At 39.3% G+C, this 13,859-nt stretch overlaps 1 protein-coding gene across 1 annotated transcript; it reads left to right on the forward strand.

Annotated features, from left to right (window-relative positions):
- Nucleotides 1-1,848: 1,848 nt before the first annotated feature.
- Nucleotides 1,849-7,724, forward strand: Smp_158710 (hypothetical protein; the record flags this gene model as incomplete). The annotated part of the gene is made up of 3 exons (XM_018799808.1): nt 1,849-2,002; nt 6,640-6,725; nt 7,323-7,724. 3 exons carry the CDS (start codon nt 1,849-1,851, stop codon nt 7,722-7,724), a joined length of 642 nt encoding a protein of 213 aa, XP_018646551.1.
- Nucleotides 7,725-13,859: the final 6,135 nt, after the last annotated feature.

The following is a 13,859-nucleotide window of genomic DNA, read 5'->3' on the forward strand; positions in this document are numbered from 1 at the left end:
CATTATGGTCTTTTTGACTATTCTTCCCATTATTTTAATTATGACACCAATGAAGATGACATGTCTGTAGTTTGGTGGAAGTTGTCTTAATCCTGTTTTATGTATTGGAATGACAATTGCATCCTTCTAGTCAGTAGGTAGCACACCATAGTCAAGTGACATATTGAATATCATAGTCAGTGGGGTTACAGTATATTGTGCAGTTTTTCCCCGGATTTTGGGGTGTAATTTATCCGGTCCTGTTGACTTTTCCGTGTCTTAAGGGCTACCAACCTTAAGTTTATCATCTCGATCAAAGTCCACAGTGGTCAGACGGTTTGTCAACATTGTATTTGGGTCTAGTTCTTCGTTTAGAAGAGGCTCCTGGGTGAAAACTACCTCGAAATAGTTTACTATACTCTATGTTTTTTCCCGACCATCCTCTATCACTTCAGATCCACTCCCTTCCGTTATTAGTCTGGGAATCCAATGGTACGTCCTCACTCTGTGATTTATTTACGACGATATTCTCTTGGGCTGCTTCATTAAGGATTGGGCTAACTGCACTTCATATTTTATGTGAGCTTCCCGAATCGTAACTATACACTTATTTCGGACGGACCTGTAGCGCTCAATGTACTTGTTGTGCTAAGTCTGACGACGACATTTTTTCTTGTCTTAGCAAACGTTGAATATTCCGGTCCATCCAGAAATAGCAATGCCTTTCTTTATTTGGGACTGTCTATGGTATATATGATTGAGTTACTTGATTGTATAACTGCTAGTTCACACCTCATCTATTGATGCAAAGGAGTCAATTTTCCAGTTCTCAGCCAAGATTGAAAAGTGTATCACCTTTATGACTGCTCCCCATATGTTGAGACGGGCTGGTGCAACCGTTTGACAGACTCACTCATGAAGTTGAATCAGATTACTGTATGACCATTTCTTCCTATAAGTTGAAGGAATTTTATTTGTCGGACATCATCACTATATATGAAAACTTAGTTTAAGACAGACGAGATTTTTCGTAAGCCATATCTGGTGAGATCTCTAATGTGCTGGAATAAATATAGGGCGATTGTAGTTTCTAACGATTGGTGATCAAACAATGTTTTGGAGTGCCCTTTGCCTAAGTTTTCCGATTTATAGAGTATGCATTAAAGTTACCCACTATAAGTCTTTTAAAACTGTTTGACTAGAGTCTAAGTTTATTTTGGAGGAAGTCGTTCATCACACATTCCGGACTTCAACTACAACTAATTCAATTTCTTGACCATTATATTCGTGTTATGAGTGAATACACTTATTTTGGTTGCAGATAAATTATTAACTTAACTGCTAACATGTAAGAAGGCAGAATGGAAGGGATAAGGACGGAGATGGATGTGATAATAAGAGGGATATGAAGTAGTTGCTGACATGCGTTAATGATAACTAGGAAATTACGAAACATGTATCAGACACAGTTGGTCCAAGAGGGAGATGTTAATCCATGAATGTGCACTTGTTTGTCAAGTTTCCCCTTAAAGCTATCCACTGATATGGCTGTGGTCACCCCGGCTGGGAGAGCATTCTGAACGGGAGGAACTTTTGGTGAGAAAAAGTGAAAGCGTATCTGACTGTCTGTTCTTTGATATGAAATCTCTTGAGGGTTGCCTTGAGGAGCGTGTCGATGATGTTCAGGTAATATGTTCATTTTAGAGTGGCTCGATGTACTCAATATATTGTCGACCATCATCAGATCACCTCTTATTCCCCTATAACTCAACCAGAATAATCCCGGATGTTTGAGTCGGTCTGTGTAAGGTTTTTGTTTTAGACCTATCATCCACCTGGTTGCCCATATCTGCACCTAGACCGAGAGACATGTCATTTTGTAGTTCAAGCTCATGTCCTAGTTCTCCGCGGTTACAAGCCCGAGAACAAGCTCAGAAGAGACAACCGGTAGATGGTCTGGACGGAAAGTGTAAATGCTTTGTGTCAAAAGAGGAAGAATGTTCATGGCGTGATATTTCAACAGGTTAAGTTCTAAACCATTGTCTACTGCCCATTCCTCTACTGTGGGGTCCTTTCTAATCTCAAGCAAATCCTTTACGCCTTTTATGGACCTCTAGATCTTTTCATCATCTGCACAGATTAGCGTTGGTAAGGTAATTTTACCCAACAGGTTGTTAATATAGATCAAGAACAAGATAGGACTTAGGATTGTTTTTTGTGAAATTTCTAGGGATAGGACCTTCCAACTCGTCCTGGTACTGGAAATCTTGCTATCTAGGTTGTTTCGTAACAATGACAGACGAGGGTCCTTGAAACTAAGCTTAGTGCTCTTTGCTATGAAAGGCACATGAGGTACTGTGTCAAAGACTTTCGCAAAATCAAAAAATATCACGTGAACAGTTGATCCCCCAGCTTTCCCGTCTTATGAGTAGACTAGACTCACAGGACCTACCTCTCTTAACCTGTGTCGCAGTTCATGGAGGATGTCGTCTCTATCCATGTATTTCCTCATTTGTTCATTGGCCAGTCCTTCCATTACCTTCGATGGTATTTAGGATAATATGACTGATATACAACAGGCCGGGACTTTTCCACCTCCTACTTTGAATAATAATAATAATAATTTATTCTCAAATAACAGATTGTTACATGAGGCATGTCGGTTTACAGGCAAGATCAAATTGTTAAAGAAGTTACAATTTTTACTGTTGAAAATTACTCAGCTGGGTTGATATTTCATAAGATATGAATGTAAATGGATTTCGTAAGAAACATATCAATATCACACTTGGCGCACTTTATGGAGGTAGCGTTGCAACATACAACTGATGGTCGAGAATAGATACATGTGAAGTTGGGGGCTTTTAGAAGTTTCGAACTTATATCCCTCCGGAATATCTGAGGCTTTAATAACGGTGTAGGACGAAGTCACCTGTGCCATATCTGTTTTCGGTGGAGTATCTGCAGGAGGCTGAAAAAGGTGTAAGGAAAAGGAAGGACGAAAAGCAGAGCACACAATATTCATGGAGGAATAGTTGAGGCCAGAGTGGTCTGCTTCCATCATCTTGGGAGTTGATGTGGGTATAATGAGTATGATGATGGCTTCTGCGCACTGTTTCAAGATCATCGGTCAGATGTTATCACATTCTGGTGACTTTTCTGGACTCAGGGATTTCGGTTTCACTCATACTAACCCGGGAGTTTCTTCGATATCACACAGGCCTTCACCTGACACCAGAGTTGAGAGGTGCTTGACGTTTGCATGCTCTTGGTTTAGTTGGTCCATGAAGTTAGGAGCGAAGATATCTGGCATCTCTAATCTAGCGAGATCTTTGCCGTTTGACCCTTTACGGGCACAGACTCCCCAGTTTGTGGGTTTTCTCCTGGTCGTGAATCTGTAGAGATATTCGATGTTAGCTTGCATTTTGGCTGCTAGCCTTTCCTGGGCAAACCTATCACTGCGATATTTTGTGTTCCATCTGTTTCTTGGTGCCAAGTAAGAGCTGTGACCAGAATGTTGTGATGCAACTTTCCATCTGCATCATATTCTCCCCTTGACCTGCAGCAAGCGTTCAATGCCTGGATTAATCCAGGATTTTTGTTTTCTGGGTATGTAACTATACTGCATTGGGTTGCATTCCAAATGATGCCTTTCATTAACTTCCAGTGGTCATCCAATTTAAGCCTCCGTCATTCGCCACATTGGGGTGTACTAAAGATGATTCCCCGTCATCGTGTAGGCTGCTTTTGTGCGCATAAGGCAAGGGACATTATTTACCCTCCTAAATGTTTAGTGTGACCACGGTAAACATTACTTCACTATGGTCTCTACTCCCTATTGGTGCGTGGACATAGGCATCTTCAACCAGAAGCTGGTTACTTGTCAACAAATAAACTAAATCTAATGGCTTTCCCTCCCTTTTCCACGCCGTGATGCCACCTGTGTGTTCAGCCATTACCGGCCTTCGAATGGCCACGACAAGCTGCTTGTGGAATCACCATGTAAGAGTGGAATCCTGTCTGTTGAAACTTATGGATAATGTGGAGAAGCTTTCGGCTAATAGTGGTTGGTCAAATCCAAGTGTAATAGCTTTACTACCGACTGCGTTGTCTCACCTGTTTGGATGTTGGAACCTCTAAGGGAAGCTAGTACTCAGTGCAATCTACAATGAAGCAACACTAGTATGCAAACGCTACCTCAGTTAATTGTGTACTGTGTGCTGTTGCGGCTCTGAATTGGTTACTAATGTATCTTGTCGTTCCCCCTCCTGGTTTGTATACCGTATGTTATGAACCATGTACTGAGCACTAAAGCAGCCCAACTGCTCGTTCAGACCCATTTCACATCAGATGATTTTCAGATATTAGGAGTTCGAAATTTCTAAACCCAACTTCAAGAAACACAAAGAACAAATCGGTAGTGAATCCAAATTCCGATATCCAAGATATTTATCATGAGCTTGCACAAACTGACTGGTTCCCTTGTGCTCACTTCTCGTTGCTTTGGTACAGCTTCAAGTATTTGGTAATGGGATTTGTAACAACTTGGGTTGATTATTCAAAAGTTGACCTTATACATCAAAGTGCATGCCAAAACAGTAGAAGTAAAGTATTCATTCAATTCCTCTTTTTGTATAGGTTTTATATTGCCTACTGTCTGTTATTGACTGTTGAAAACTTTCGTGTATTTAGACAGGTAACCTCGCACTCCACCGTATGCTGTCTCATTATCTAAATAAAGACCTTTTAACTACTGGTCTAGTTCATTTGTCAGTATAACGATGAGTACATGCCGGCACGAAAGATCAACTGCAGGCAGGGCGCTTACATAAGTTCCTTTGTCTTACTAAAGTCCTAATTTTCAGTCGGCTTTTTAAAGAGGAGCAGGAGGAGTGTTATGTGGCGCGTTAAACTATCTGCTTTTGGTTTCAGTCACAAGATTGTTTTTATTTGAAGCTTGAGTTATTGCTGACCATCATCTATTGATTTCCTAAGTTTAAATGCTTGAATTGGGCTTGACGGATCTTCAACCTAACTTTTCTCTTGTTATTCTTTATTCCAGCTCCCCCACTTATGCTACTATGTATGCTCCTCTGATACACAAAGTTCTTTCAGGCTAGATGCTACTTTGGTCATATATAAATTGCGACAGAAAACCTATCTGCATCCGGCTCGTATTCAAAGGCGCTAAGTATAATCTTACCTGAAGCTCAATTATTTTGGGTTTGTAACACCTAATGTTTCCTAAATCAATCAAAAGTGGATCAATAAAGTTCTGATGTCGTCTTCAAATGCATTTAAAAATCTATGTGTACTCACGGAAGCAATTGCATAGGAAGGACTGAAAGAAGGATATCTACAAGGTTTGCGGAACATATTCCCTGTATGTTGTATCCGAATGGAAGTAAAGTTTCCATGTGTGTGATTACTAAATATTTGATAGGTAGTGTACACAACGTTGGTGTCCCGAAAAAGTTCAAAATAATTAACAGACAATGTACACTACTTTGACTTTGTTTCACAGAGACTATTGCCATCGAACACTTTCTACTTGACCTTTGCATACAGGAAGAAAGTGTCGTACACCTATCGTTACCATAGTATGATAGTTATATTACTTTAACGCATATCAATTACATTATATCTACACTATGGTTCGTAAATGTAAGTAAAATAAATCTCGCTAAATTCACTCAAGACGTTAACTTTCATTTTGTGTCGGATAAGTGCCTTGATTAGGATTTGTTTGTTGGTAGTTTGTTTTTATTTGTTTTTTTCATCAATATTATTTACATTTTTAACCACATCTCCTTTTTCAACTGAACAATCTAAGCTATTTTGTTAAATATGTTGATCCCACTTGTTTATTAAGTCGTTTCTAACTAAACTTCATTGATTATGATATGTAATAACATTTTAATACATATTTCGGTTGCAAATTTGAGCAGGTTTTAAAGTCATCTAATCGTTTCTACGACAAATATGGTTGTAAATGCTTTCGAGTGTCAGTTTCAATTTATTTCTATCGACTGCTTAGACTAAGCTGTAGACGCTAAGTGTTTCAAACTTGGTATGATTCTCCAAGCTATTTGAATCTGAGCACCTTCACCAAAGAACATCTCAACACTAAGACCGTGGGTTGATGCTCTTCAGTTTTATTCAAGAATTATTTTTGGCTTTAAAAAGTGTTATCTCCCCTTTTCGACTTTGGTTATAGCATAGAGTTTTTAGGCAATAAAGACATGATTGTATACTGAGGGAAACTCTACGGTCATAAATGATGAGGCTTTCTTCACACTGTTTTCGCAGACTGAAAATTTTATCGATACTACAGGTGCATCTCATTTAATAATCCCATTTAATATAATGAGAAACATGTTGTTTTCATTTTGAGGCGATTAAGCAAGAGTGAACAGGGATATTCTCAGACTGTAAAGGAGGCTTTAGATGGGGTATGAACAGTAAAAAATTGCACAAACACTTACCTGGCGTAAAATTCTACATTGTAGCTGGTCATTGGTATTCGAAGTCTACTTATCATCCAATCAAGTCACTTTACCAGTTATTCGCAGCTATGGTCTTGCGATCGAATTCAGAGTTGAGTGCTGATGATTTCACCACTAAGCAGTGAGTGAGCAGATTTTCTATCACGGATTTCAGAGTTTGACAGACCACTTAACGAAGGTGATTGTATGCCGGTTCAACCATTACCTGTGAGTGAAGCAAAACTTGTGAAACACCCACACGTATGAAAGCGGTGAAAATACGTCGGAGAATTCAGTACGGCCGTAGGTTCCCTGAGTTTTACAAGGAGAGAGGAGGCACATAAAAACGCCATACAGGCTTTAGTAATTTGATGATAGAGTTATCGTTCCTCCTACACTTCAATTTACAGTACTACACGACCCTCATTCTGTTTTTCTAAAGGTTGTAAAAAAGAAGTCACCTGCTTGTCAAATTGACTCTGGATTAAGTTTAAAATCGCAAATTTTCTGCCTGTTTACATAAGTTACCATATAATAGACCCACAAGGAATTCTTGACTTACATCTTATGAATCGTGGCAACGTATTTATGTGGATTATTGTTGACCGTCATCAAGCTTGTATTATGGTTAAATCAATATTGGTTCATTTTCCGAAAGACCACAAGTGGTGCCCACGAACAGTCCCGGCGGAAAATTTACTCAAAGAGGAAAGAAGAAGATACTTAGTCGTGAAAGAACATACAATGTATTAGTGCCGGATAACGGAACTCATTTCACAGCAAGAAAAGTTCAATAGTTGGCTTGCTGATATTGGATGTCGTCATCTAGTTACAGCCCTAAAATATCCTTAGTCTCAGAGTTTAGCCGAAAATTCCACTCGAACTTCGAAGAGTGCTGTCACACCAATGATTTCAAGCAATCCAGAAGAGATAGAAAGATGCATCGATGATCTACCTCAACATCGTAATGCAAAAAATTCCAGAACTCACGACAGTTCGGCTAAACTCTTTAAATCTTGCATGTTACAAACTCATTTAGTGAACAAAATATCGTCAGAATTGCGGTATTACAAGAGTGACTACCAACCATTTACGGGGATTATAATCCACAGAACAGGTGGTAAGATGGTAAAGATCCTTGATTTGGACGACCATTCAGCCCACAGCAGACATGTAGACCAATTGAAGGTTAATGAAGGGGGTGATTCCAATTTTGGTTTTGATCATTCTCTAATTAATCCTGATTCTGTAGAAAACTAAAAAACTTCAGATAGATAATTCTACTTTTAATTCTAATGACTCCCTTGTATTAGTGACCCTTAGACTATTTTGAATTTCAGAAAGATAAACAAAATAAAAATCAGACCGTTGAACAATTGAGAAAATCCAACAGAATTGTAGAGAAACCCAGACTACATTACGGACCCGTTGACAGATAGTCAAAGTATGGCGGGTGTGGTAAATGGCCAATGCACTCACTATGCAGGCAAATATTTCACGTTGTTTTTAAAGCAGTTTTAAAAACAAGTTCATTTCATACCACTTACTTCGAAATTTGATTCTTAAATGTTTTATCTAAGTTCTAAACTTAATTTAGAATCACTTCATTAGATTATTACGGATTCAAACCCGTATCGATGCTGACGCTTTTCTCGCGTTTTCGCAGTCGGTAAGCAGTCTAGTACCTAGTTTTTTTATCACCCTCATCTAGTCACAAGCAAACTAAACAAAACAGTTGCATCTATTCGCGAAATAAGTTCTGGCGTTACAGAGCAACGCAATGCAAAACCCTAGATGGATCATTTTTACACATTCGAGATTTCCTTATCGCTAAGGTTACAGTTCAGTAATCTACAACAGTAACCGACGAAAAGTCTTTGTAGCGGAAAGTCATGCGACACAGACGGCATCCACACACCATGCTCTCAGTGAACGACATTGTTGTTCATAAAATATCGTGTAGTAAACTATACTCATCCCTATTTCGGTTGGAAGCAAGGGGAGAATACTCACTTGGCGTCTAATTCAGTTTCTTGTCTGCAAATATCGTACGGCTAGAGTTTTCATCTTTAGTCACACCCTAAGGTATAAAAGATAACCCTCCGCCAAAAAGCGGTATCGGATTGGAGCTCTACATCTGTATTTAGAAAATTGCCCAGTTTCCCTTTATGATGTTGTAGCGCTCAGATATCTGATGAACTGGAAACATCTGTTACACTAATGTTCACCTTCTTGTTAAACACTGAGGTCACAAAGCTTTAAGGTTTTGGCCCTATCGTTTATTACACTGAAGATTGAGCAGGTGGAATACCGAGTCAAACTACGTAAATACACAAACATTGCTCCATTCAACAGAAAAGAGAGGAAACGTAATGCCCGATTAATATAAGCCACAGTGTTTTTATTCAAACGGCAGGTTGCCGTTTGACTTTGACGCGCACACGTAGTGATCATTGTGAAGACTTATGAATCCTGGAGGGTAAACAAATGCTCTATCGGAGTTACTTCACTAAATTCGGAGTGTATAAAGGCATGGTAGCCTTTCTGAGTCCCTTCCCGTAATTAATTTATCCAAGATTTCTTTTACAGTCATTTTTAGGTTATCCTCATCGTGTTTAGTTCGGTGGTAATTAGATATGTTTTGAAATACTATGCTGTATCAATATAAACCGGCAGAAATTACACGTTAGTGAACTGATGGATTGGGTATGAATTCGACTGATCGACCAAACTGAATTATGACCCTTTGAACAACTTGATATGCAGAGCAACACACGCAGTTTATTGAAAGTTCCCACTTACAATGGTTAATAACTAAGCCCACTAGCCGATGCGAAATGACCAGCAAGATGAAGGCTGCTCACCTCCCCGAGGTTTAAGTCTATCCGAACGACGAAACGACTAGCGTGGGAGTATAAAACAAAATCCATCATATCTACATCTGCCAGTGCGATTTCTACGGAGCCGGTATGTTGGAGGTCTAGTTACCATTACAAATAACTTATTATCAAAACGTTGTATGTGTGAAGATACACTTGGTTTTCTATATTCCATGATAAACAACAACATGAGTGTAGGTATATGATGGAGATCATTAAGCGACAGACTTTATACTAATTTGAATGGCTCACCGTGAAGACATATTCACAAAATTTTCTAGCGATTATCTTGCAAGTTAGAAACATGTCGCTTCTGTGTGACTTGCAATGAGACTAAACTTTGGCGTTCATAGCCAAGAATGTGATTACTTCCATGGGAGGTCTTACTTTTCGATCTAACCGACTGTGTTGAAGTTATAGCTACCTATTCGATCGGGTTTAAAAAAGCAACAGTTCCTTGGCTGTACTAGCTACAATCAACAGGAGGTTGAACACAGTATTAGCGTAAACTTACACGGTAGCCAAACCGTTAATTGTATATAAAACATGTTCACTGACCCAATCACGGGTCGACAAACATCCCTTTAATGTTACCGCCAACTGCGTATCTAGTCTTACGTGTACCTGCCAAAGCAGCTACACTGACAGAACAGAAAGGAGGACATATTTTTGAATATGTTCCATAAAGCCCTGTAACAAGAGAATGTGTGGTAGTGCTGGTTCATAACCGCACGATTTGTGAAGCTGAGCGTATGATTACTGAGGAGGTTTACATTCATTATATAACGCTACTTACGCCTGTTACCCACAATGGAGTATAGGCTGCTGACCAGTATTCTCCAACCCACTCTGTCCTGGGCCTTCCTTCTAGCTCCATCCAGTTGTTGTCCATTCTTCTCATGTCTGTTTCCGTTTCTCCGCCCAGTGTCTTCTTTGGTCTTCCTCTTTTCCTTTGACCTTCAGGATTCCATGTGAGGGTTTGTCTTGTGACACAACTGGATGACTTCCTCAAAGTGTGCCCAATCCACTTCCAACGCTTCTTCTTGATTTCTTCCTCCACTGGAATCTGGTTTGTTGTCTCCCACAGTAACTTGTTGCTGATAGTGTCTGGCCAACGGATCCGAAGTATTTTGCGTAGACAGCTGTTAATAAACACTTGTATCTTCTGGATGATGGCTTTCGTAGTTTTCCACGTCTCCGCCCCATACAGTAGAACTGTCTTGACATTTGTATTGAAAATTCTAACTTTGGTGTTGGTTGACAGTTGTTTTTAGTTTCAGATGTTCTTCAGTTGTAGGTATGCTGCTCTTGCTTCGCCGATTCTCACCTTCACATCTGCATCTGATCCACCGTGTTCATCAATGATGCTGCCCAGATATGTAAAGGTTTCCACATCCTCCAAAGCTTCTCCGTCAAGTGTAATTGATTGGTGCATATTGTATTGTATCGGAGAGTCTTGCTTTTCCCTTTGTGTATATTGAGACCTACTGCTGAGGCTGCTGCCACACTGGTTGTTTTCTCCTGCATTTGTTGTTGCGTTTGTGATAGAGGAGCCAGATCATCTGCGAAGTCTAAGTCGTCAAGCTGCATCCTGCCTGTCCACTGTATCCCATGCTTTCCTCCAGATGTTGACGTCTTCATGATCCAGTCGCTCACCAGGAGAAAGAGAAAGGGTGAGAGTAAGCAATTTTGCATGAAACCGGTCTTTACTTCAAACGAGTCGGTGAGCTGACCTCCGTGGACGATTTTGCGGTTTAATCCATCATAGGAGTTCCGTATGATATTGACTATCTTCTCAGGCACGCCGTAGTGTCGAAGAAGCCTCCATAGTGTTGTTCTGTCCACGCTATCAAATGCTTACTCGTAGTCGATGGAGTTGATGTGGAGTGATGAATTCCATTCAATTGATTGTTTCACAATGATCTGTAATGTTGCGATCTGGTCTGGGCACGATCGATCCTTGAGGAATCCAGCCTTTTAATGCAGAAGTTAGACGTCTAATCTAACACTAAGAGCAGGTTCACAACGGTGAACGTGGCCACAATCAATCGACATGTCAAGGCTTGGTTATGCAGGTGCGGTTATCCTGTATAACCTCTTGGTTTTTGTATAAAATATATTACTCTATTCCTAACTCAAATGTGTTCTTCAGAAATTCTAGACGTTACATTGCTGATCGCTACTGCAGGACGAGTCAGTGTGACCTCCATGTGAAATCGTATAGATTATTTGATCACATCATGATAAACCCACAATCTTGGGGTCAGGTCTATTATTATGGTAGTACTAATACCGAGGTAGACTATGTTTTTACGAAGGGACGATTTTAAACAGCGCAATCACTAAACATCTCTTGGGTTTAAGACATCAGTCCGATGCCTTGTAGTCTTTCAGAATGATTAGTACGTATCTCAGACCCAGTGTTCTAACGTTTGCTGAATCCGTTGCTATCAGTCTTCAAAACCCTGATTGTGTGTTCCAAAGGAGATGGTTATTAATATTCCCTTGTCTTGGTGACAAATATGTCTTCGTTGCATCATGAAAATTTCTTAAAACTCTTTCACTTGATTACATCACTATGTATTTTTGTTTCGACGGTCTTCTGGACAAGTGGTCTTATTTTATCACCCGAGCTCTTCTCATTTTTAATCTTATCAGCGTTTACTCATTACGTAACAACTTGTTTGTAGGCTTTGGGATCCCTATTAGAGTTAATGTTGTAAAATGTCTTTTATGTATGGGTACATATTTAAGATATTCAATTCAGTTTATAAAATTTGTTCACACCCTTGCTATACTATACCGATGTATCTTTAAAGCAACTTCCAGTTAAACTCTATCATTAGAGTGAAATAAATATATTTTGTGATTATGTTTTTAGACATCCCAGGTTGTAAGAAGTGGCGAGGACCAGACAAAATAAAACGAATTCGTGCTATTCCGCTAAGATCTTTGTTCTTGTTTTCTTCAAGAAGATAAGGGGAACTATGTGTATGAGATTTAGTGATTCTTCCACTGTACTTATAGACCATATACTATTACCAGTTTTATTCTCAGGATTCCATGTATATATTATACACTATTAATATTTCTATCGAAGTCTCTAAATCGTACAGTTAAACTTAGGGTTATCTCATCATCACACATTTGGGAATCTACGATCAACTTTCACATTCACTGTCTATATACAAATGAAATTGGATTAAGATTAAAAATCCTCCAATTCAGAGAGGTAATACTCAGAAAATATTAAGTTACTTACTTGTGTGAAGCTTGAGTGGCCAGTGATGTGTACAACGACGGGTTTTACCATAGTGATTTCAGGCTGCTTTATAACTGCAAACTAAATAATGTAGATGTTAAGGTTGCACTTTACAAAACCTACGTTAAACTGACTAAGATGATATCAAGGTTGATCTTGAAAATTATATTGACTGAATGAATACGACTCTTTCGGCACAGATGAATGACTGAATATAGGGAAACGTTCCTACAGTCGATCAACTAAGTCATCCATACATATCAGCCACACATCAGATCCTCCAGCTGTGATTACAAGATCATTTGAATTGGGCCACAGATTGTATAGTAAACGACTCATTAAGTGTTCCGGAAAAGTCGTGAAGGACAGAAAGGACTGTCAGGTTCGTTTAACAAAACTCGTGAAGGGCAACAACAAATATTGTAATAACCCAACAAGAACAAGCACGTCACACTCATTAAACATTCTGCATTCAGATTCATTACCAGTAAATAGACTCACAAAGGTGTTGCTAAATTTTTCGCTAAAGAACTCTACGCAAAACTAAACGCCATATCTACCCAACCTATTCCATATTGGACTGATGAACGTGTATTTTGTGCCATTAAAAGCCAACGATTATAAGGCTCTTGAAAATATATATTAATCCGCACGTTTGGAGGAAGTTTGACTCAGAGTCCAATAAATATATGAAGATCTAGTTCACCATCCTTCCGTCCCTCTCTTCCAGTGCTTAAACATCCATGGTTAACAGCTTTCTGACTATAAAAACGTATATTTGAATATACATGGAGGTCGCAAAAGTATGAGATACCAGCAACAGGTCAGTTCTCTTATCTTCCGAAATAGTAGGTGTTAAGCAGTTAAAATGACACAAACGTGTTTGCCACAACTGTTCAATCCATCTGAGTCTTTCAGATTTCCTTAACACATTTGATCTCTTAAGTTGGACAGGAGTAGTGTGACTCAACTTTCATCGAAGTCACATCTCGAGGCTAATATCTATTGTGGATTATCCTTCTTTGGTATCGGAGTACTGTGGTCACTTTGATGATCGTATGAAACAAATGACGTTACGAAAGAAATTTGATAATAAGAATAGGTTGGAAGAGCAAAATGCAATCTCTGCTTCGTGGCCCAGTCCATAGTGTTAGATTAATTACTGAACGTTGGTCATCATTGAATTTGGTTATGTTCAACGCTCAGTGGTCTGTCGTCCAACATAGAAGTGGTTCAACCTAATGGATGATTTGG

The sequence above is a fragment of the Schistosoma mansoni genome, assembly GCF_000237925.1.
Source record: "Schistosoma mansoni, WGS project CABG00000000 data, supercontig 0142, strain Puerto Rico, whole genome shotgun sequence".
Taxonomy (NCBI): Eukaryota; Metazoa; Platyhelminthes; class Trematoda; order Strigeidida; family Schistosomatidae; genus Schistosoma; species Schistosoma mansoni.